Here is a 26,578-nt window from a genome sequence, read left to right as displayed (position 1 = left end):
TTTAGATTACTTCAGTATAGTTAAGGTTATTACGAAAATAACGCAAGGAATGAATAAAGACACATACATGTAGTCATTAGCGCGCGTTTAGCGCGTCGGGCGATGCGTTGCACTAATGCCTGAGTGCTTACATTGCGATATTTTCGTAATAATTATTATCATACATCTCCTTTTTTATCAAAAATATATGCACCCGTCGTTTCCGATGCATTATTCCATACAATTTAGAGGCATATTCTGCATCGCCCTCTTAACTGCGAGCGGGTTAAGGGTAAGCGCTATCTTTGTTTACATCGCGTGCTCATTCAACATTCGATGTACGAGCCGAGCAGCGATGTCGTGCTATATTTGTACAGTGTCGTCTTGGTGAACTTTCGTTATTACCTCATAATATTTTTCACCTTCAAAGTGTCGTAATACATTTACTTCTGTTTCTTTTATCAGAAGTTATTTTCAAAGTACAGTATGGAGTTTCATTCAATGACGCACTGTTTATCATCAAATATGAAAGTAAAGGGGTTATCGCATGCCCGTTACGTGCCCGTTTTTACGGAAGCTAGATTATATTGTTTGCGAAGGCAGATGTATAATAATTTAATTTATGTTATTATATTTCATTTTATCTGAGTATCTACCTGTTGATTGCTGGTTGTCTGCAATACATCACAGTGTTCGCGGTGACTTTTTTCTCCTCGCGTACGGCATACGCATTAGTCTGCTAAAATTGCGTATTGGCTGGATTTGAGTGCGTAATTTCACTTCCGCACTCGATTGATGAAAAAAACTGACTGCAAAATACAATCTGCCATTGAATAAACCTACACTAGTCTACACTACATATTCGGCATAGAGAAAGATAGATAGAGTGGCAACGGATATTGTTTAAGGCGTGAAGTGGTTACGTAACCCATCCATGTTCGCCTCGCCTCAGGTTGCTCTCGCCTCTCTTTTCCGAAGAGTGCCGACCATGAATCCTTCGGTAATTTTCGGATTTTCGCCAATTGTTAAGCGAAAGTATGTTCGGCAAAGTTTGTGTTGTTGTTGTCGTGTGGTGCTGAGCAGAATTGACGTGCTGGCGAAAACGGGAGTGTTTTGAGCTTCAGGAAAATGAGTTTTACCGTTTTAAAAATTCCTCTCATATTTTTATGAATATATAATGAGTGTATTTGAACCAAATTTGAAAGTCTTTTATCGATACTGTCTGGTTTTACTCAATGGTTTACGGTCAGTCATACCGTCTTTTACACGTGCGCCAAGGAAGTACATGTTTATGAAACTGCTGGCGTGTTATGTTTTGATTGGCGTGAAGCAGTGTTTCTGGCCTGAGAGCTCACAAAGTAACTATGGTTGCTACGCGACTGGCAGTACGATGCCATCTCGTCGTATTGTTCGCATAATCTCGTGTAATTATCAACCACAAACAAAGCCTCCAAAAAGTTTAACACCTTTGAAGCTCATTTTAATATGAAAAGCCAATAGTCTACCGAGACGACCATGGAACAAAAGGCATGCATGTGTTGCAACTCTGCCTATATGTTTCTCTGTGATATTCGGATTTTACGATGTAACATTATTTTAATGAAAACAGTTTAACGAATAACTTGAATAATCTTGAAACGTAACGGCGAAGGGTATACATGCGACCGTCAAAACACATCGGGTAACCCAAAAGTTAGAGTTATGGCAGCTTATCCAGACACTTCTGCAGTGTTCAAAATTTATTGGGATTCCGACGAGCTCTACCGATGAATCATTTTTTCAGGGACTCGTAGAGCAAAGTTGAAAGAAAACAGATTTGTCTGCTTAGACGCCATGCTGCATATGTGCTTGATCAAAATTTGGGAACAGCGAGACGCGATGATCGTGCACGGTTGGCATTTATATAATTTGTCGCAACATTTCTGTCAATCACACTTTGTGTCATAAGTTTCAGAAACTATCGCTCGCCTGAAAATTAGCAACGTAATTCATAGGCACAGCTGACAAGATAACGTGCCTAACGTGATAACGTATGAACTACGATGCCGATTTTTCAGACAACGCCCAGAGAATCAGAAACTTTCCATACAAAATGAGTGATTGACAGATGTGTTGCAACAAATTTCGTCTGGTTGTCGCCTAAGCTCAGTCGTGGGGAGTGCTTTCGGTGTTATCCTTTGCGTATAGCAACGCATAACAATGAAAAAAATGCGTAGAGAGTCAATTTCAATGCGTAAATACGCACGATTTTTGCGTAAACGCGAACTCTGCATCAGAAAGAATGACATTATCCTCTGTTTAATAAATGAACTGACTGTGTATACCAATGATTCTCTCAAATATATGATAATTAACTAGTCAAAATCTAGTAGTTACCTGCCTCAATGTCAGTTAGTAAAAATACTGATTGACAACTATCTAAAATTAAGTCTTTCTAATTTGAAATGGAAGTCAGGGAGCGATCAATTTTTGTACTTACTTAACGAGTAAACACACACTTTGTTATTTCCATTCCAAAGTCAATAAAATATCGGTTAATGCTTTAAAACGGGGACAAGTTTTTAAAATTATTACAAAATGCGTTAACTGTTATTACAAAGTGCGAATTATTACCAAATGCTGATACCCTTATTACATTTTGCGTAGACAATTTTTTATTACAAAATGCTGATACCCTTGTTACAAAACGCGTAGACTGGTTTATTACAAAATACTGCAGACGTTATTACAAAATGCGTCAGTTATTACAAAATGCTGATGCCCCTTATTACATTTTGCGTAAGCTATTACAAAACACGTCAGTATTACAAAATGCCGCAGCACAGTCTCATTCCCTTCTGTTACAAGTCTATCACAGATGACCAAAAAAATGATACTCACCGTGCTCATGCACTTTCTGTATCAACAAATGTGGTGGTTTCAATCAGGTTCGAACTCACAACGTACGGTACCCAGTCACCTAGCGGAGAAGACTGTACAGTCACGGTTGTATGCAGCATTAGATGCTTGCGCAAAAGCCTGGTCTACGACCTTTGATCTCATATTCCGTGACTAAACGTGAACATTCCCACATGACACATTCCATTTCTCAGGTGACAGGCTCCCTGTCGCGCGCACTACCCTTATCAAAGCTGGAGCAGAAGTGAAACGGAAGTGAGAGCGCGCCACTGTTTGGAGTGTGCTTTGACCTGTGATAACATGAGAATGCGCGAAAAGGTTTCAAGATCCCCGGGCCGTGTACTCTCATACTGGTGTGTCATGTATTACGGTAGTTTCGAGACACCCAAACACTCACATGCTGTCAACTTTCCAAATGGACGGTTGAAGCGGATCGACGGAAGTGGGCAGTTACAAATACTTTGGATTGATAGTATCCTCAGCTGGGAAAGAAAGTTGGGCATAGAAACGGCAACTGATATGAAAAAAATACGAAACAATGAAACCACTGAGAAGAGATCAAGAACAGTCAGCCTGAAAGACAGTCGAACTACAGTCCGGACTGTGCATGGTTGAACCATGGAGGCTCTTCCTACCTCCATGGTTGAACGATGTACCGCAAAGTGTTTGGCTGTGCATGGAAGCGAGCCGGAAATCTTTTAAATACCGGAAATCTTAGTTGTCATAGATTTGTCATTTGACGATCTGCAGATTGAATTTTTTCAGTAAACTTGCCAAATTTAATAGGTTTCCTTCAAAATATTTTACACGAATCTGTCTCAGCAAATGTTATGAATACTGATAGTTTTCTTTGATGATCCAGAGACAATGCTGTGCAGGGTACCAGTCAACTTGCACCTTTTCCAACCCTCCCAGAACCAAATCGCCCGATGCTAACTCGCCCTATACAATTTTTATGAGTACCTGGTACGTATAAAATCGTTTTATTTCTTAAAACAGCCTACAACAAATATTTCTAACATTGAGAACCACCGATCAGAGTTCGCGTTTACGCAAAAATCGTGCGTATTTACGCATTGAAATTGACTCTCTACGCATTTTTTTTCATTGTTATGCGTTGCTATACGCAAAGGATAACACCGAAAGCACTCCCCACGACTGAGCTTAGGCGACAACCAGACGAAATTTGTTGCAACACATTTCTGTCAATCACTCATTTTGTATGGAAAGTTTCTGATTCTCTGGGCGTTGTCTGAAAAATCGGCATCGTAGTTCATACGTTATCACGTTAGGCACGTTATCTTGTCAGCTGTGCCTATGAATTACGTTGCTAATTTTCAGGCGAGCGATAGTTTCTGAAACTTATGACACAAAGTGTGATTGACAGAAATGTTGCGACAAATTATATAAATGCCAACCGTGCACGATCATCGCGTCTCGCTGTTCCCAAATTTTGATCAAGCACATATGCAGCATGGCGTCTAAGCAGACAAATCTGTTTTCTTTCAACTTTGCTCTACGAGTCCCTGAAAAAATGATTCATCGGTAGAGCTCGTCGGAATCCCAATAAATTTTGAACACTGCAGAAGTGTCTGGATAAGCTGCCATAACTCTAACTTTTGGGTTACCCGATGTGTTTTGACGGTCGCATGTATACCCTTCGCCGTTACGTTTCAAGATTATTCAAGTTATTCGTTAAACTGTTTTCATTAAAATAATGTTACATCGTAAAATCCAAATATCACAGAGAAACATATAGGCAGAGTGGCAACACATGCATGCCTTTTGTTCCATGGTCGTCTCGGTAGACTATTGGCTTTTCATATTAAAATGAGCTTCAAAGGTGTTAAACTTTTTGGAGGCTTTGTTTGTGGTTGATAATTACACGAGATTATGCGAAAAATACGACGAGATGGCATCGTACTGCCAGTCGCATAGCAACCATAGTTACTTTGTGAGCTCTCAGGCCAGAAACACTGCTTCACGCCAATCAAAACATAACACGCCAGCAGTTTCATAAACATGTACTTCCTTGGCGCACGTGTAAAAGACGGTATGACTGACCGTAAACCATTGAGTAAAACCAACAGTATCGATAAAAGACTTTCAATTTGGTTCAAATACACTCATTATATATTCATAAAAATATGAGAGGAATTTTTAAAACGGTAAAAACTCATTTTCCTGAAGCTCCAAAACACTCCCGTTTTCGCCAGCACGTCAATTCTGCTCAGCACCACACGACAACAACAACACAAACTTTGCCGAACATACTTTCGCTTAACAATTGGCGAAAATCCGAAAATTACCGAAGGATTCATGGTCGGCACTCTTCGGAAAAGAGAGGCGAGAGCAACCTGAGGCGAGGCGAACATGGATGGGTTACGTAACCACTTCACGCCTTAAACAATATCCGTTGCCACTCTATCTATCTTTCTCTATGCCGAATATGTAGTGTAGACTAGTGTAGGTTTATTCAATGGCAGATTGTATTTTGCAGTCAGTTTTTTTCATCAATCGAGTGCGGAAGTGAAATTACGCACTCAAATCCAGCCAATACGCAATTTTAGCAGACTAATGCGTATGCCGTACGCGAGGAGAAAAAAAGTCACCGCGAACACTGACCGATGCGGGTTAGGACTTGAAATATGTGCCATCACGGAAAAGTTTTTATTTGCGAATTTCACGCTTTGCCAATCTCTTGAAAGAATAAATTTCGTTCGGTTTCTTTACGTAAAGGGAAAGTCACTGCAGTTACTGGCTTATGTCTTTAGGAACAGCAGGACCTTCTTTCACGTACGAGTTACTGGCCCGGCCTGAAAATAGCTAGCCTTGGGCCTGGCATCAGGTTTGCCTATATGGAATCTACAACTACATCTCAAAAAAACGGGCGAGTTAGTATCGGGAGAGTTGGAATCGGGCGAGTTGGTATCGGGCGAGTTGGAATCTGGCGAGTTGGTTCTGGGCGGGTTGGAAAAGGTGTGAGTTGACTGTAATTCTGCTGTTCATTGTCCAAAGATGAAAAGTTTATCCAGACAAAAAATAAATGACGATCATCTGCAGCGTTTTAAAAGTATAACTGTCTCTGAGAAAACAAAAGCAGGATCACCAGTCTCAGTTTCCTTACTTACTATAAATTTGCAGTTATATAATGAGACAAAATTTGTGCGAAACCAGACTGCCAAATGTTCTGACCAGTGGTTGTTTAAAGGAATTTTACACTGATGAACATGGCATAATGACTGCAGCTACAGAGGCACAACCTAGTACCTATGGATGACATGCATACTTTCAAAGTTACAGAGCTTTCAAAATATGAAAAACGGGGACAGATTTTCTGGCATCTAAAACTTGTGCAAACACATAATATTAATTACCACTTAATATATTAATTTATACAATCATCAACCACTGACTACAAACACAAATGGAGTTACGATTTGTGTCACAATATACTTGAAAATGTTATGTTGTGTAAGGGAAGAGGTCATTTTCAAATAGGCGGTACCGCCGGATACCTCCCGCGGTATACCTCTACTTCGCTTACCGCCAGGATTACCGCCGCTCAGAGACCGTGAATATTCATGAAGACTCATTACCGCGGACTGGAGGTGAAACATTAACACCTCTATTACACTAACGATCGCGGTAATACCACGGGCACAGCAGTAAATGGCCTGAACGGCTGTACTAAACCATAGACAGTAGAGGGGGGCCTCTACTGTCTATGACTAAACACAGGTTGCAGTATGAGAGAGAGAGAGAGAGAGAGAGAGAGAGAGAGAGAGAGAGAGAGAGAGAGAGAGAGAGAGAGAGAGGAGAGAGAGAGAGAGAGAGAGAGAGAGAGAGAGAGAGAGAGAGAGAGAGAGAGAGAGAGAGAGAAAGAGAGAGCGTACATCTTGGTCATATAAACAGAGTGAGTTGTAACTGTTGCATATGTTCACTTCCGAATTCCGCCTGTAAAATACTGCAAACTGAAGGCCAAAATACCTAGAAAAAAAGGTGCAAGTCAGAACACCCTATCACAAAACATTACTTCACGACTGTAATATTATATGTAAAGTTCAAGCACGGTCCCTCATAGAGAAACCGTGGTTCACGTTACGACACCCAAAATTTGCTCGATTTGTGCGAGATCGGGAAGTAAAACTCGGGTCGCACATCGGCAGAGTGGGACCATTCCGTGATAGGAAATAACGACATTGCCTTGGGGACAGTTTGTCGTCAAATTTTCATCCGCATTTGATAGCAGCATTAACGCCCCTGTACTTGATAAAGAAGGCAGTGAAAATACCAGCAAACTACCACCGACGTATTTCCGTGTAGTTTGAAAAAAACCTAACTTTCTGAATACGGGGTTGACATACGGCGTTCGTCGTGATGCTATGGCCTGGTGGAGCACAGCGGTAATAGACAGAGTGTACGCTATGCGATTTCCTCGACCAGTTACATCTCGATTATTAGATTGTGTTGTAATGGTCATTTGCGCCGACAAATTTTAGCAAATACGGATAGTTTTGAAATGATAATTCAACTCAAAAGATTCATCGACTGATAATTGGACACTTTCGAAATAAACTGAGCTCGCATATTTTGGCAGGTCTTGGCTGTGCTGATATAACGTCGAAAACACGTAAACATGGTCATACTTTGAGATGAAATTCACATAGGGTCTGGTCACTGAGTTAGAAGTAAAAATGAGAAGTAAAATCGTCTTTTCAAGGGCATAAAGAATGAATTCCTTTGATTAATTTCTTAATTTGTGCTTGGAGGTATGGTTTTCGTGTATCGTCTGCTGCAGTTTGCTTGATGTCTCGTGACCCGTCCCTGTGACCTCTGTGACTTTTATACTCGAGCGCAACTTGATCAGAAGATTTACACAATCTCGATCGCCAAACGTAAATTTAAATGAAATACGATTTGCTTGTGAAATGTTTTTGCCTTTCTATCACTTATTTAGCGCATATGCCTTTTCCAAGGCGATGTTCATACTTTCCGCAATATCGATGGACCGCGATGTGTCAGTCATTGAGTGAACAGCTAGCAGCACATTGAGCAAAAGGGTTCACCCTACGATCTACGTAAACAGCCTACCACTAACCAGACATGCAAACCGGCATGCGAAGTTGATATTTATATGCCCACAGACTTGGAGCAAGTCTACGATCACATGTTTATATTGATAAACTTCATGAACACGTTCAATAAATAAAACGTTCTGCTATAAAGCTCAGTTCAATAAAATATGCTGCTTATATAATTGTTTGAAGTCTGAAGCTTTGCATTCAAGATTACAGAATATGGTAGGTATTCTTTGAACTTTGAGCAAACAGAAAAATGGGTGTATGCACAGAATAAACTGGAAATATTTATGCGTTTATCAAACGACACCAACATTATGTCAAGAGTTGTTAGTATTGTAGCTTTTTACAGAGTGGTAGAGTAATTTGAATCCAGTTAGCGCGATCACCATGAAATAATCAAAAAATAAATATAAATTGACCGACATATTGACGTAGTTTACGGCTCTGCACGCATTGGTAACGATATAGCTTCTTTAGATAAAAATCGCTCTGCATTTTGATGATTTTGAATGAATGTATCTGTGGACTACTGCAAACTGTAAAGTAAAATTTCTCGGATCATTTCTGCACTGCTTGCCATAAAATGTCGACATTTGGCCAAGCGACGCAGCTCAGCAGTACGTATAGCCCACTGCACTCCATGGTTTAATTTTTAAATTGTTTTATTTATTTCGCACTCTTCGTTGGTGTTGCAAAATGGAATCGATACAGAAAATACAACTCTAGAACCTGTGGAAATACATTTGTCGGAAAACTAAACGATAAAAGGGCTTATTTTCAGGACACGCGTAATCATCGATAAAACCAACTTTTCAACTTGACAATGCAATTTACACTCATGATATACATGGAAGTGACACGAAAACAGCAAACTCTTTGAGGAACAATAGCCCTGTTCTCAGCTAATAGGGTAACGCCACAGCGACAAGGCAGACAACATGTGATCTTCTTGTCTTGATACACTAATTTCCCCTAAACGTTTAATTACATGTAATATTCCAGTTGCCATTGGACACGCTACTTGTTACGTTTATTGTTATGTTAAATGTTGGCAAAGTTAAACGAGAAATAGACCACTTTCATTTCATATAGCGTTCCCGTTCTCTGCAAGCATAACTATCTGTCTGAAGCACCATGTCTCAACTATCCTGGATATTCAAGTATGGTGGTCGCGCACACCGTTCAGAAGTGCAAGTTCTGCCGGCCCTTCTCAGGGCCCTGAACGTGTGGCGCGACCAGGTCAGCTTGGCTGGCTGTTTCGGAGTAGATATACTCCAATTCATGGCCATCCTTCTCAAGAGAAGTGTTCCAAGCGAGGTGGTGCTAGGCCTGGCGCTGGTCGTCCCCACATCGATGACAAGTTCCCGGACGCGATGTCAACAGCCTCCAACTACGTCCAGGAAAATGGCTTTCAGGCCCATCGTCGGTGTCGAGAAACCACCGGTAATTGTGGTGTAAGTCGTAGACAGATCCGCGAAGTGCTTTTACAGAGTGATCCAGCGTTCCGTAAAAACTCTGTCAGCATTTCAACTATCAGGCGATGGATGGTAGCCCCCCCACAAAGGTGTGAATGCGGCGTCACTGTATACTGGTGCCATAGATGCAAAATACCGACTGCCACCAACAACCGCCGGAAAGAAGATGTAAACGCTCACTACTATTTTTGTCAGGTGAAATACATCATGGAATTTTGTTCAAAATTCAAGGATTCAACGACAGTAATTTCCTGTGATAATATGAATAAGGTACGTAAAAGTTTTATGCAGCGTGTGCGGTGGGTATGTGCTGCTTTCAAACAACCCTGGACAAAGAACAATATGTTCATTTTCACTACAATAGCCGACACTGTTGCAAAGTAAAAGTCTTGCCATTCGTCACCAAGTTATAATTGCTTTCTATAATGAAATTGAAATGTGTTATAATAACATGCTATGCGAAATGGATAGGAACGTCAGAAAACACTGTATTGTTGAGATTGTATATGGCAATTTTATTGCGTTTTGTGAAGGCATCCATATATTGATAAGGTAGCCAAATATTGACGCCATCGTATGCATCTCGCTTTCTATCTTGCAATGTTATTTCACTTCTGCCGTAAATCTCAAGAATTTATTGGGCTCTAAATATTTTAGGTTCGGCACAGTCACAGTAAACTTGGAGATGGTCGGGTTATCAGAAATACAATATTTGTAGGTCATTGACATGACACGTGTTTCTTTCTTTTTTCTCTGCGTATGTGTCTCCCAGGTGAAAGTTGGTGTTCCAGCAGTTAGCAGGTATCATCAACAGGGCAGATTTTATCCCAATAATGATGCTCCCGATTTCGAGGACCATGACTTTCCGAATCCGGGCTACCTCATCACACCGGCTGGCTATATGGTGCTGACGCCACAGACTGACCAACCAAATTTCACCACCGACGATCTTGGACGTCGTCACATCGGTTTTCCGAAGAGTGGCCCTATTCGCGTCATTAACCGAGTCGAGTCATTTCGCCCAGTCAACGTAATCGCCCATGTAACAGATATATCGTTGATACATCATCAGTCACCCTCACCTATCGTTACCGCAGTGCTCGACGGCGGATCGGACTTTAACGTCAATTTTATAACCAACATGTTTTACTATGCGAGACTTTGGCGCAATCTTAGCCTGGACGCGCTCATTCTCACAAGCTTTTGTCCAGGCTACAGCGCCTACAACATGATTGAATGTGGCTGGGCAACTTTAGCAAAGAAACTAGCAGGAGTCATTCTAAGTGACAAGATGCCTGGCGAGTCACAGTCGCCATTTGCCCAGAGGAACACTTTGAACGCAGAAGAGAGACGCTCAAAGGAGGCTCAAGTCTTCAATGATGCCATGACAGCACTTAACTCCTACTGGAACAATGTGAAACACAACGGGTTCCCAGTGGTTTCGACCTCTGAGGAATGTGATGGCGAAGTTTATAGACTGTTTAACGATTATCAGAGAGTTCATCGCCTTGTGCAGCAAGCTGGGGCTAAAGAGATACGACAAACAGAAAATCGGGATATCTTCGAGGAATTACAATTTATGTTTCGGCACATTGACAAGCGGATCGGAACCGTTATACTCGCAAAGTGCAAAGACGATTTTTGTGAACACTGCACATCACATCCAATAGAAGCAACGGAAGCAATGGAGCTGATCCAGGGAGACGGTATCCCACCGCCGATACCCAGTCGAACACACGAGGGGCATTTTGCAACGTTTTTAGAAGCTGTCGAATTTCCCCGACCAACGGCTTACAACGAACATATGCCAAAGTACGGCGAGCTTAGACTAGGATGCTGTCAGCACTGCAAGTCATTCACTTTTACATCGGTCACAGAGGAAACTGGAGTTGTGCTTGTAGAGTCAATGCCTCAATAATCTTTGGGTCCAGCATTTCCTTGTCGACAAATTCGTTCTTCGACCAAAATCGACCGCCTGTTAAGTTGGACTTTATCATCGTTTCTTTAGAGAACACTACATCCATGAGCTTTAATGCCAGTTTTCGTCCGGAAAATATGAAGATTAAAGACAATGAACTCATTTAATATTCATCTCATCGCACATGTTTGTATGGACAAACGAAAAACGAGACGAGAGTGACGCATCCAGGGACGAACAAATACTCACCTGGTACCTGGTGTTTGACAAACTGTTAAACATCGTTAGTAGGAGTGAATGAATGAATGAATGAATGAAAGTTTGATTTCGGACATACACGGCGTTAATTAGAGCAGTTTGTGTGAGTCTCAATCCAAATCTGTGCAAAAGGTAAAGCGCGCAGAACGCGTACGCCACTCTGCATAGCGTTCTTCGCTACGAATGCAATCTTCTTTCGGCGATTTTACGTACCGGAGCGCCAAGGTAAAAGGCACGTCATTTCAGTTTTTGATTATAGGTATCCCCCAAATTGCAGAGGGAATATGGTCAGATGTAAAAGATGGACGATTTCACAGAGGGAGTGTACACGTCACGGATAAATGATCTAGCATTGATATGAGAGTACTCATAAATTGTTGTTCTTTATCGAGTAAAGTTCGGCGATTTCACGAACCTAGCATGCCCAGATACATGACATGTCATGTGATTGAAAGCGTGGAGAAATGAAGTAAATAAGCACGACATATATTGGTGATTTTACAGACTCAACATCAAGTCATATATCGTTATTTCTGACAGAAATATGTGGGACGTCAAAGTTGGATGCTGATATTTAAATAAATATGGTAAAATCACAATGTTTTTTCATGGGAAATGAAATGTTGCTCTTTTCGGAGAGTGGGACCCAGATATAATTATGCAAATCAAATACGTCACAGGGCCGAACTCGACGTCGTCATTGCTGAGAATCCCACGTTCAAAAATCGATCATCACATAGTCTCACGTTCTACGGACTGTGGGTCAACAAACAATTTGCCGGACCGTAATGGTTGCACTCTTTTTAGAACAATGTTTTTATTCAAGCAACGTCTAAATTGACCTTTCAACCCCAAGGGTCTTTTGATAACAAGTCAGATTTATGTAGCATCATTATTGAACGTGCGTGCGGGAGTGGTACGTTAGCCAAGTATAGCCAAGCTGACGGGACTTTTGTGGAGGGACCGTGCTTTCAACAAATCAAGTTAACTTTGCTAACAAGACTTGCTCCAAGTCTATGGGCATATAAATACCAAAAATGATAAACTGAAGGAATAAACTTAAGCAGACTGTAGCATTAGTGGTAGGTTGTTGCGTAGGATCGTGGGATGAACGCATTGGCTTGCTCGGCCAGCCAGTAACTGCTGTAAGTTGCTATGCCGAGAAAAGCCAAGCGACCGGAGGCAAGTGTAGTTGCTGACACACAGCTGTTCATAATCGTATATATATAAATGTTTTCGTTTGGCGATTTAAGAATCATAAAAAAATTCACTAGCAATCACACACCTACATGTAATTCACCGTGTTTATTGCCGCGTGATCAATTTTTAGTGGTTATAAACTTTTCAAAACAACGCATCCAACTTGGTGTCTAATTGCAATATCTAATTCGATGTTTGTTTATGAGTAGATTACTAGTAAGTCGATGTGCATTTTTATTGAATTAGGTATTGGCAATGGGAGAAAGCATTCAACATAGTTTTCATTATCAACATTCTGTACTAGAAATAGACATTCAACTGTAAAAAATAGAAAACATACTTACATTGCCACCAACATAAAAAATTGGTGTCCAACTTTTCAACATCAAAGATATCTTAGAAAAAGAAAATTTATAAAGATTAAAAATATCAACAAAATCCAGTGCATATGATACCGAGCTGTGTGATAAAAGGGACAATTTTCGTATTGAATGATAAACTTTCCCTCGTTGTCCAAGACTATAACAGCAGCTTCGGGGTAACTGTACATGTGTGATGTATTCACAACTGAGAAACAACAGACCTTGTAACATACTGGTCTATGATGACTTTGGAGTGAAACACAACTTATTAGCACAAACGCTGGTGAGACAGGTAACTCCCAGAATACAAATATGTCACTTGGGGCCAAATCTGATCGTAACGGGTATGGTACACTGGCCCAACCATTCCAGTCACCAGGTAACAAATACTAAGCAACGGTTCGAGATGAATATATTGCTATTGTCATTTTCTGTTTGTTTCTTTGACCTGATAATTGAGTAACTTTGAATCCTACTGACTATTGTTCCCAATTTGATGTCATATCATGATTATTGGGGAGAATGCATGCCACACATATTACAGAAAATTGCAAAATTTTGAAGGCCTGATAAAATATTGCATTTTACTACTATGACCACTCCTAAAAACTGATTGGATCTTTCCTTATCTTGCCCAAACGAAACATTTCAGGTACGCAGGTAAAATTCAGTGAAAATGCATTAGTTCTGTGAAGTTTGCTTTGCTTTTTCGGAAGTAGGCTAGATCTAGAAAAAAACCCCGATGGTTTCAGACATGCCTTTTTCAGTTTCTTCAAGCCCTATTTTAGGAAGCAATGTTTATTCAAATTCTTCTGGCCCTTCTTTATTCATATTTAAAAATATTTTTCCATCATTCACGCTTGTTCCTAAGATGGTGCTACAACTAGAAATAATTACTGTTATGGATGACTTGAAATTTTTCTGCCAAAAGCCTAAAAACTTTAGCAGAGCGGTTTCTGTTGAAACTGAGGAGACAGGAGAACGATTGGTTTACTTGGTTATGAAGTCGTATATCAAGGTAGAGTGACCGCGACACACGGATACAACTATGCCCGATGTGATGCTCGTAAGTGTGAATCTACACGTGTACGTGTTTGTGAAGCGGGCTCGAGTCCGGGATAGCGCTATTCATCCTTTCAAGGTTCATCCTGGTTCTTCATAAAAAAATCACCTTAAAGCCTGACATTATCATCCATAAATGCATGACGTGCCATAATATTTGACCTTAATTTATTAAGATGGCCATAATTTTCACAAAATTAACTTCTTAGGGCGTCTAAGTTTAGCCTACAAGTTGGCGCTGAAGTTGGGAGCTGAAACCCACTGGGTAATACCGAACGTCGAACCTATAAAAAGCGGCTTGGCCTTCAGCTAGCAGATTTCTGTCGTAACTGTACTGCTTTTCCCAGAAACGTTCTGAGCATCTGTGGTCTGTCCTGACATTGATATATTATGATTACTCAACAACTATTGGCCCAAAATGATCGTAAAAATGACCGAACCGTGACTAAGGCTGCGTTCACAAAAATGGTCAGGGAGGGTCGGGCATTCGAAAATTCTGGGACAATAGAGGGGGACTTGGAAGGTTTGCACTGCCTATAAGGGGGGACCTGAAAATATTTTGGTTCCCAAATAAGGAAAGAGAAAAGGAATTTAGACGGCAGGGTAAAATTGCGAAATATAAGTACAGAGTGAAAGTTGAAGAAAAACTGAAAACAAATAATATGGGATGGGTTGAAATCTATGATGGGTAAATAACAAAACACTCGCCTAAATTCATTCCCTCGTGATCTACTTGCCTTCCCGATGAATTAAACAAATTTTGTGCTCGTTTTGATGTAAGAGATTTCACCAATGAATGTGTAACATAGTGTCAGAGTCTGAAGCCTGATTGAGGTCTCCCAAAGCGATGTTGATGGGAGCTTTTTAAACTTAAACAGTAACAAAGCAGCAGCTCCCGACAAAATTACAGTAAGGGTTTTGAAAAATTGTGCCAGACAACTCGGTCCAATTTTCTCCTACATTTTCCAGATGTTATTTAATCTTCATGTTGTCCCCCGTACATGGAAGACATCCACAATTATCCCAGTTCCAAAGAAGCCCAACCCAAAGCAGCTGAATGACTATTGCCCTATTGCCTTAACATCAATTCTGTGTAAGTTTATGGAAGGTATTATGCGGAGGCATTTGCTTTGTAATGTGGCTGATAATTTAGATTAGTTTCTCAGTGATTTTCTTAGAGAAAGACCACAACGGGTATGTGTAAATGGTCACATGTCAGAGGGAATTGTACTGAATGTTGGTGCACGCTCCACAAGGTTGCGTGTTATCACCTACACAGATCACATGAGGTGCAATACTGCAAATATCTTGTTTGTTTAAATTTGCTAATGACATGGCTCTTATTGGGCTACTTAAAAAGGAAGATTCTCTTTCTGAATATTTCTATAATGTTGAATTTTTAAAGAACTGGTGCATAGATAGCTTTTTAGATATGAATATTAGTAAAACAAAAGAGCTTGTAATTGGTCATAAAGTTTGCTTGGATTTTTCTCCTGTCACAATCATGTTTCAAATACTTAGGTTGATCATTTCTACATGAAAAAACTCAGATTTGATGAAAATACTGACTACATAGCGAAAAAGTCCGTACAAAGATTATACTTCTCAGGAAACTCAAACCTTTCAATGTGAGTAAAATATCTTACAAACATGGTGTGGCAGATCCCTCATTGAGAGTGTTTTAACCTATAATATCATTTTGTGGTATGGTAATTTAACTGTCAGAAACAGAAATAACCTTTCTAGTATTGTGAGGATGGCTGAAAAATTATTGGCTTTCGTCAAAATTCCCTTGTAAACCTTTACCATCTGGCAGTGAAAAGGAAAGCGCACAACATTGTCAATGATTCTGATCACCTTCTTCAAGGTTACTTCCAGAAGCTCCCGTCAGGGAGACGTTTTCGGGTTGCTATGTGCAAAGAAAAACCTCTTCAAAAAGTCATTTCTTCCAACAGTAATTTCAATTTTAAACTCAAAGTGGATGTAGTTGTTTTAAACGTCCAGTTGGTCCTTTGTTGTTTCCGTCTGTGTTTCAATTTTTGTATCTATGTCGCTACCTTGTGTGTGTTTTTAAGCATTTCAATGTATAATAGGGTCCCTTTTTATAGAATGCTCTTGCCAGTTGTACTATTTTAATTCGTATATGATGAGCCTGAAGGCAAATTTCTACATTTATTGTGGATAATAAAGTAATTGATTGAATTGAATTGAATTCAAATTTCATAAACTTTCAAAGTTTTATGTAATATACCGATAAATAAAATATAATTTAGATTTTAAAAGGCTTTAGAAATTATTTTATTTCTATCTTGAATCTTGAACCTAAAAACTTCGATTTCAGAATCAGAACGTCATCAGTCGAACAGTAGGGTGCGCAATGAATTCCACTTGTTCTGTGATCACGTGTGTAGGCAATCCACAGTAGATTTGTGATGTCAACATTCAAATACCAGGGGTCAGTGCCAATATACGCCCTCTATAGTCAATACATAGAGATAAACACACCAGCGATCGAACGATCAAGACCGCGATGATCATATAAATGCCGGCTATCGACTGTCCATATTTTACCATCATTCGTATTGTTGGCGAGGGAATATAACTAATACATGTTGGAGGCCAGTGGCCCCGGGCTAAATCAGGAATTGTGTTCGTTAAAGCTTGCTGGGCAAAAACCGTTTATGTAGACAGTTTTTTTTTTCTGTTTTCATACCTGCATTGTACACATATTCAAATTATTATTTTAAATATTGTAATCATACTGTTAATATGGGTATTTGAAAAGGGCTTGTATTTTCGAATCTGCGTCTGAAGTATATATAGGATCTGAGGTCTGAGGTCTGAATCTGATGGGATCTGAAGATTTGAATTTGAGGATCTGGAAAGTCAACTCTACCCATTGCAACTGTAACAATACCAATGGTATTGGTACTCACAGTCATTGACACTGTACCAATGTATTCAATAACATCTACATTGCCAAGGCTCCAAATTTTCTGTTGTGGTTGTGATCAATTTGAATGTTACATTATGCAGCTGGTAGATAGTGTTAAGTTAGTTATCTGAACTTGTGTCAATTTAAAAAATGCTGTATGTTTTGGCAAACAAGATTAATTATACCTAAGTAATTTCAAACAACTTTGAAAGTTTATAATAACATTAAAGATGTGTATTAATTTAGAAAGATGCCACCAAATATCACTTTGCATTTCGAAGGGGCCTTATAATGTATGTATTCAAGTGTTCTGGTTCTTTCCAAACAATTGTAAAACAGATTTATTGCACAAAAACACAGGTATAACTAGCAGACAAAGGTCAAATTGACATGTACACATTGTCTATGTTGTAATTAAATTATAACACACGCCAGCAAGGGCAAGATCACGATTTGTTGCCCGCCCAAGGGATGTCCTTATTGATGATGCCCGAGCCGAAGGCGAGGGTATCATTAATGTTACCGTAATGAGCACCAACCCCAGGACAGGTAACAAATCGTGATCTTGCCAGTGCTAGCATGTGTTATTAATTTTATTGCACTGAACAAACAATTTTGTTTTCGAAACTTCGCTTAGAATGCAGACAATTATAGATCAAGACTCGCCACAGTGAAGAGTTCTATTTGTTGCTCAATTGCAATGCTACACGAAGTTGAAGGTCAACTTAGATTAAAATCCAAAAACGCAGTCAGTCATCTACTTCACGTCAAGCTAATAATCTCTTGTACCTTTTCAAAAGCCATTGCTTTACAGAAAATCCCACGCAAATGTATGCGATGGGATCACCTAAGTCGTGTTCTGTCACTTTTTGTCCTATATAACGTGAGTGAGGCTCAGCCAATGACAGTATCTGGATAATACCCTAGGTGTAATAATGGTTTACAAATGCCTAATGAATGAAGTGTGACAGCATTCTTATTGATGAGATAAATTGATTTGTTGACAGATTGCAGCTCTGGATGATGATGATGGTAATGACACACACTGATATGGTGATATTAATGACTTTGTGATGAGGGCTGAGTCTGGCAATGTAGTTGGACTTGACTTTACTGATCTCTTCATGACTGTAGTACCAGCTCATGCAGTACCAGCTGACACAGTACCAGCTGACAAAGTACCAGCCGATATATTACTAGCCGACAAAGTACCAGCTTGCAAACAGACTGTCATCAAGGTAACAGACCATTTCACATCATGTCTTTTATTCAACTTCCCAGGGGTATTGAAAAATGAAATTCTCACAAACGAGAATGATCAACAAGAACAAATATCTGGCTGTTTCTGGTTTTGAATGCTGTAAAGTATGCTATGATATTATTGCAGGATTCCAGTATTAATGTTTTGTTGTTCACTGAATTAACATTTCGTCAACTCATCATTGTAGATAAGAGCAAGGGGTTGCCCATATTCTCATCTCTTTTTTATCTGCCCTTCTTAATGCAAGTATAAATTTTTTTGTAAACAGCTCTAGCACAGCAGAAACCTGTACACTTAGTTTTTTTGTCTTTAAATGGAGGGTTATACTTCTGCTACTGTTTTTATGATACCCATACAACGGGACTCTTGTTATGCACAACATATGTCAACATCCCTGGTGCATATTCATAATTGTAAAATGGCTGCCTGATATACCCAACACTGGTGACAGCCACATAAGTAGCATCATATAACCAAAGGGATGCAATCAAAGTTTATTTGGCAAAGTCTTGAAATGATAGAAAGCTACAATTCTTGTGAACTGTAAACATGTATGAAATGCTGAATTTGCTTCACATTTGCATAACATTCATGGCCAATGCCTTTGAAGAAGTAGTGTTCATCAACAATAAAATCATATAGCCACAGACAGGACAACCCCCTCCCTTTAGTGCTTTGATCAAAAAATTGTTGGAACTTGGTTTATGAATTAAAACGTGTAGTTCAGCGTAATTATTTATTTATTTATTTGTTTATTTGTTTATTTATTTTATATGGTTACTTTTTTGTTGCTGTAGATTGAACCCTGCCCAAGACCAATAATCAATTTATGGATGCAGTAAACAAATTCCAGCTAGTCCCGCGAGAGCCTTACTATAGTGAACTCAGTCATCTCTGCAAACACTGATAATGATATAAATAAAGACTTCACAGAAACAGCATTATACATCAAACAGTTGAAAAAAGCTTAAGCTTATTCATAAAATAATTGGAAAAGAATGCCATATTATCTGATTGTTCTTGCTTTTGTCATTCAGCAATAATTATCATGACTTTCACAACCTGGCCGACTAAATTCTGTGATGTAGTAATGTCAGTATTTTTTTGTAATAAAAGTAATCAAAAACAAATGTCGTTGGTGTCAGTATTTTGATATCTGACGTATTGTATGCTCTGATATGATGAAGACTGTAAAAACTCTTTTTACATCATACTTTGTTTCATGTGTGTTTGTGTGTTTGTTGCCGGAGAGAGAGAAGGACAATTCAAAGTGACAGATGTTGTCACTGAAAAGACAACATTCAAATTCAAGTTTGTAAAAATAAATGTTACCTTTACGTGTGCCATCTGGGTTTCCTTTAGTGATTAGAAGCCATCTTGGACTCTCTGGACAGAAGGGTAGAATGCAAATTTGCATAACAGCAAAGACACCACCAAAGGCTACCAGTATGGGCCATGTGTCTTCAGTGTTGAAAATAAAGATTCCTAAAATCTACCAAAGAATATATGTTAGATTGTTCATGGTTGACAGAATTGATAGTGACAGTTATGGAAAAGTTTGTTTATGTGTATTATTTAGAGCACAGTAAATCCAGATACAAAACTTTCTTGACTAGAAATAACGTAAGAAAACTTAATATCAAAGTGACAACATTGTTTGGTATTGGATATTGATGTTACAGAAAAGGTGGTTGTTTCTGTTTATCTAGTTGTATCTATCTCATCAACATTATTTCCCATAACAGAAAAAATAGCACCTACCTGTGCAATAAGAATACCAATAGTAATGGCAAGTTGGTGGTTTATTCCGATGGCACCACGCATATTTTTGGGTGCAATCTCCGCCGAGAACACAGGTACCACAGTAATTGCTGCACCTGATATAGAAGAGAATGACAATTGCATCAAAGACAGAGAAATCTTCCTCCTGTTAAATTTAAGCATAATTGTCAACTGTCAAGTATTTTAGTCTCAGAAAACTTTTAACCTCTTCATAACCACCATGCTAATTGTTGTTAACTGATCAACTCTCAAATTTATCAACTTAAAGCCCCTGTAGCTGTAACTCTTGATATTTGTCGACCTGAAAAAGGCTTTCTATTTTCGCCGGTTTTCTTTAAATTCTACAGATTTAAAGGATATTGTCTTTTACCACTGAAAAATTTGACAAGTAAATTTAACCGTTATTCTGATTTCTCGCCATTTTTAAAAAAAATGTAATATTACAAAGAAAACATAGCATATGGTGTCCCAGTGGAAAATATTCAGCACTATGTATTTATTTTTGACTACTCTGTTGTTCCTGTGAAGATTCCAATGCATATATGCACTGCATACTGTGGTTTTGCTTATTCACATGAGGGCGCCATTTTATGTTTCGGCAAACATTTATTATTTATCTTGCTCAAAATTGCACATGTAGTCCCAGTGGACAGTTTATTCTACCTATATAAACACCCCTCAGTGAGTAAATTCTCATGAACTTGTTTCTGTTTGGAAGTAAAATCACAAAATAATTATGCTAAAAGATATAGCTATCGGACCTTTAAGGTAGTATGCGCCTCAAAAGGGAAAGAGGTAAAAATTTTTCTCAATTTTTCCTCAAGGAATATTCAAACCATTCTCTTTCAAAATGATGAATAAAAATTGGGGTCACCGCGCAACTTTCGGTACTAGAGAAACAAATTGCCAAAGATTTACCGATATTTGAAATTCAAAATGGCCGTCACGCGTTATCCCTTGTTAACTCTATGGAGAAAATAAAATGTTCAATTTTCGAAAAAACTAAGACAGTGAAAAGTTTTCTAACAGAAAGAGCTTTAAAATGAACCCCCTCAAGTGGTAGATCAGAAAAGAATTGTAAGATCAGAAATTGTACATCAGAATTATAGATCAGAAAAGAACTGTAAAAGTTCGGGAGTCTGAATATCGGTCCCCGAGGCGCATTCTACCTTAAATGTTTCCGACTTGCCATATAAAAATCTCAATTCCTGTTGTTAGGTGACTTACCTGCATAGAAACCAAGGATAACACGACCAGCTATCATCATTTCATAGCTACTGACTACTTCACTGAAACCCATCAATAAGGATGATAGAATGGAAAAGATACTGTTGATGAGTAAAAAGCCTTAATTTCCTGTAACGAAGTAAATGCATTCAGTGAGCAGAAAATAAATCTGACATAGTATCATAGATAAGGTACTGCATATCACACAAACCAAGTTTTTCAACAATGAAACATTGAACTTTTATCATTAATAATCAAGAATACAAAACAAGGGATTATTTGTATGGTTTTGAGAACAAAACAAACTACTGATCGTTTTTGCTAACTACATGACAAAAATTTGAATGTAGATTTCTTTCGACACAATCTTATTTTGTGAACTTTGATTCATCCCTAAAAACCATGAATTATGCACAAATAATTATTGATGCAAAAAACGGGAACGCAGTATCTTTGTTTGAAAATTGATCAAGCTAGATGTGGAAATGGCCGACGTTATTTTACTGTATTGACTCGGCACTGCATTCATAATTATTACAGTCGCGCACTTTTATACCAGGGGGGGGGGGAGGGTCGGTGTACATGCAATGGGGACACCATTACTGTGTAAACGTACGAGTAAGAAGTAACCATACCAAGGCACTTTTACAGTTCCATTTTTATTCTGAAATCTACTGGATTCATTTTCAAACACACAAGTTTTCTGCTGTGTATGTCTAAGAGCTGTTTTGTATTCTATTCATGTTTGTCCATTTCTAGAGCAACACACTTTCGGATACAACATGTTTTCATTCATGCTATGCCATGCTCAAAGTTAATTTTAAAAAGTGATTTCTCCTTGCATTGTTACTCTCAGAATTTATGTGAAGTTTGTGTGAATAATTAGGTATAGGTAGTGGGGGATTGACGTGGACCATGTCGGAGATGTTATTTCTACGGGTCCTAATCAGTCATTAGAGCTCAAAGGTAATCGAAAGCTTGGAATTCAATTGGGACAGGGATCTGTGGTATTGTATCCTTAAGCTTTCTGTTGCCTATCATCGATTATATCCCCAGAAACAATTTTCCTTGCATATTTGTTACAGGTAATTCAACACTGGTCGATCTTGTACAATGCCATGCAAAGGTGGTGGCTCTTTCTCTCTGGACATAAAACCAGAGACTGCCAACATGATGATGCCAGCTACTCATCAAATGACATCAAATTAAAAGTTAGTTTATGTACTGCATATCATAATAAAGGAAGCCAGCGTACAGTGTACATACCTGCCAAATCTGTCAGCCTTGAGAATTGAGAATAATATGTGTCCACTTCAACCGGATACCCCTATGAATAATGATATCATCTGTATGACGCACGCATATAAATGTAACTGATCTATGACTTCTTGTTTCATGTCAAGGCCGAGACTCGGACAGGGTGTATGATACGACACCGTTTGCCTCGGAGGAGAGGTTTTCAGAAATAAAGCCGAGAAAAAGGTCTGGCTTTATCTACGGTTTACATTATTATTCAAAATCACGAATGCCGTCGATGACAACTGTAAAGGTTATCGCCGACAGTTAAAGAATGTTTGTAACGTAGATTCCCCGCCACGCCGTGCGCCAGCAGGAACGAGTCCGACTATCCACGCTCGCGCTTTATTTCAACTTGATAATCAGCTGATACACTGAAACTGTCTGAAAACTGAAACCTTGTCTGTATTAGTTCCCACAGAATTTCGCTACGACATGTTGGATAAAAGAACGTCGAAGCCTGGAAGTTTTGCCTGCAACTTTTTTAGAAACTACATCGGTGCACGGCCGATAACGTACCGGTACCGTTCGTTATACACAACCATCTATTCCTCACTGTCACTCTAAGAATACGCATCTATTTATATAAACCGGCGGTAGACAAACCGGTTTCTTCAAAACGAAATTAGAAATTTAGCGACTTTAAATTTCACTCAAGAAAGCACTGTCGGTTAGATGGGAAATTGTCGAAGTACATGCTCGAGGTAAGATGACATCGCGCGATGGGTGTAAAACGTTGAAAAGGTTCATGTACAACATACAAGATCGAGACGCACATTGTAAACCTCGACGTAAGCTGATCACTTTATAAATATAAAAGTTACAAATACAAATTTCACCTCAATGCCGGGCGTCATTTACAATTTCTGTGAGAGAGTGGGAATGACGGCATTTATGATGACACGCCTGTACAACGAAATGAAGCCAAACGATAACAACTATACCTCCATTACACTGTACCTACCGTTTTCTCTCCTATACTTCTTTCATTTTGAGGGAAAATCTGTTAAATACGGTTGCTTCAACAGTTTCCCCCGTCATTGAAATTTACCAATGTACATGTAACTTTACTCAAAACGTCAATCCTTTATTGTACCATCGTTCACGCAAAATGAACGGCTTCTACTACGGTGTTTTGTCTATGAGACACGGCATGAGCACCCCGCAGTATTTTGATAAACAAACTGTAAGACGATCATACCACTAGCGATACCGCTGTTGACTAATCACTTGCCAATATAGGGACATTCCCAGCGGTTTCCCTATGTATATAGGGACTTCGGTGTTCCTACTTTTATTGCGCCAGCTATAAAAGAGGCAGGCAATTCACCGACGTCACTATGACGCGATTGTACCTCTGTCATGTGTGTATGTTTTGATATGGTCTCCGATGTAGACACCACATGCGAATCATGGGATATTTTACCTGTTAGACTTATTGCAATCGTGACATGACATTAACTGTCTGTCTCTGTCTGTCTGCCTGTAAGAGAGAATGGCAGCGATGTGAAGAAATATTTCAAGCGTTGCTCCTACAGCCGTAGATAACTGAACAATCACGACATAATGCTCTTGTCAGATTACAAGCTTCCAGAAAAAATAATACACACGAAAATGTGAATTTATCCTCTTGTCTAGTTCAATCTCCTTGAATTCTCCGTAAAGTCTGATGGCGCTCTCTCACTGGCAGGTCATGCCATATTCAAGTGCTTTCCACCACTGGTGGGACTTGAAACTGGAATACAAAGCCTTAAATATCATACACATAATACAAAATGAAAATGAGAATTAAACAATTCGTATCGTTATTGATTTAGGATGGATGACCATGTGCATTGTAACCGATTCCATATACTATATCCTCAATCCTCATGAATAAAATTCCCCCTAAGGTTCTGATGGTTGCTATCCCTCAATTTTCCTAGGCCCCCCGCCATAAAAATTAGGTCAGTCCGTTGTACCTGATTGGTGAGACTAAATTTCTGACTACATTTCACTTCCGTTTCAAATGTAATTTTGATATATATATATATATATATATATATATATATATATATATATATATATATATATATATATATATATATATATATATATATATATTCAATATGAATGTTACACAACCGAGTACTATTTCTGAATTAGTGATTCAGTAGCGTGGCAGAACCATAACGTAAACTGTAATATTACGTTCACCTTTTAATGTTGCGTACATGTATATGTATTACGGTACATAGCGAGAAAAGGGAGAAGTAACTTCGTCACGTGACTCAATGATGTAGCGACGTTGAGGTCCTTGAATATTATACGTACACGTAGCACGGTCATGGCAAGTCACTAAAAATAGAAGTTAGAGGGAAAAGAGTGAAGGACGAAATCAGACGAAGCGCCGGTGATGGTTCGGTAATCGTTGAGAACGCGCATGGATGACCCAAATAATTATGCAAAGTGTATCAAAATCTGTGGATTAGTAACGGTTATTGGACCCCACTAGCAGATTTCGGCCTTTTTTCATCGCATTTCTTTGACGACTCAGGATGCGTAAGGCCAGACAGACCCTGAACTCTCTCTTCTGTGTTGGCACTTCGTATTGAATGAAATCAACCTTGACACATGGGTGACACGTAATTTACGTATTGCGACCTTCGATAAAGGATATTTAAGGGCACGTAAACAGTTGATAGCGGAACGGAGGCTTATTGAAGTCGAATGACTGTGGTGAGATTCGTCAAAAACGACAGTACATATACTGAGGTGAATCATTCGGCAGCGGATAGGTAATACTCGACCATGAGACATGTCGAAGACAAAGCTATTTAAGCTGTTGAAACGCAAATCACGACAATGGAGCCCTCGATCAACGATTTGGGATCAAGACGCACGTTCTCCGATTATTTGCAAACAGTATATCACGAAAAGCTACACCAGATTAGTGGATGGCAAGGCAGTTACGCCTGACACGTGGATTTACGTCGGCGATGCGTGCTACAAGGTGCACCGAGATGTGATCTGCGAACACGGAGAATATTTCAAGGCCTTGTTTTCTTTCGAGGGCTACTGCGAAAGCGAGCCAAAGAAAATGGAGTTCTGCGGCTGTACCCCTACTTCCAATGCCTTAGCCACATTTTTGGACATTATCTACAAGAGGAATTTTTCGTGTTGCGAGAATGAGAGTTTGGAATTTCTCCTGGCCGCAGACTTCCTTCAGGTAACTAAGTCATTCAAGGATGCCTTTAGTAGGAGTGTTAATAAGGAAAACTGGGGAGCCATCTTGGAGATCGCAGTCACCTTCGAGTCGAAGAGACTAGAAGATGCTGTCTACAAGTTCGTGGAGACCAATCACACTCAAATCCAGAAAACCAAAACTTACAAGCAGCTAAAAGGGAGACACAAACAACTGCAACAGATCCTGCAGTCTTGCGGACACAGTAGGAACGATCATGGGGCTGAAAGCGTAATCAAGCATTACACAATGGAATTGTACAGAAATCAACAAATCAGTGCGGAAGCGATATGCTTCGTCTGCTAGAATTCACTTCCGATGAAATCACCAGCTCATTGCTGAACAAAGCCTGACTCATTATCTACCAGCTAACATGATTGTACCAATCAGGCTGCCTATCGAATCCTTTAACGGTAATGCGTCAGATTCGCGGGAAAATGCTCCTATTTATCGTTCTCCCTGATTGCCGTCCATATAGAACAGGATTATGCTCAAAACATTTCGAGGTCACATGAATATTGTTCATTAGAAAACTATATTGATTTTCTACATACAAACACATCGACAGGCAATTCTTGATATATGTTTCCCTTGGATAAAATAGTATATCATCATTTT

General features: G+C 39.3%; 1 protein-coding gene and 2 long non-coding RNA genes across 3 annotated transcripts in view; 1 reads left to right on the top strand and 2 right to left on the bottom strand.

Annotated features, from left to right (window-relative positions):
* Nucleotides 1–3,090, bottom strand: part of LOC139116497 (uncharacterized) — an 11,935-nt gene extending 8,845 nt beyond the window's left edge. The window contains exon 1 of the long non-coding RNA XR_011548317.1: nt 2,860–3,090. This is a non-coding gene — a long non-coding RNA (uncharacterized lncRNA). The remainder of the gene's footprint in view (nt 1–2,859) is intronic.
* The window catches only part of LOC139116496 (uncharacterized), a 37,881-nt gene extending 18,384 nt beyond the window's left edge, over nt 1–19,497 (top strand). Inside the window, exons 2-3 of the long non-coding RNA XR_011548316.1 lie at nt 18,179–18,409; nt 19,230–19,497. This is a non-coding gene — a long non-coding RNA (uncharacterized lncRNA). The remainder of the gene's footprint in view (nt 1–18,178; nt 18,410–19,229) is intronic.
* A 76-nt stretch (nt 19,498–19,573) lies between these two features.
* Nucleotides 19,574–21,552, bottom strand: LOC139116346 (solute carrier family 2, facilitated glucose transporter member 5-like). The gene is made up of 4 exons (XM_070678982.1): nt 21,442–21,552; nt 20,194–20,309; nt 19,765–19,924; nt 19,574–19,605 (listed from the first exon to the last, which is right to left on the bottom strand). Exons 1-4 carry the CDS (start codon nt 21,512–21,514, stop codon nt 19,574–19,576), a joined length of 381 nt encoding a protein of 126 aa, XP_070535083.1. The 5' UTR covers nt 21,515–21,552.
* Nucleotides 21,553–26,578: the final 5,026 nt, after the last annotated feature.

The sequence above is a fragment of the Ptychodera flava genome, chromosome 17 (assembly GCF_041260155.1).
Source record: "Ptychodera flava strain L36383 chromosome 17, AS_Pfla_20210202, whole genome shotgun sequence".
Classification (NCBI taxonomy): Eukaryota; Metazoa; Hemichordata; class Enteropneusta; family Ptychoderidae; genus Ptychodera; species Ptychodera flava.
Note: the sequence above shows the minus strand (reverse complement) of the source record. Positions and strands in the feature narration are given on the sequence as shown.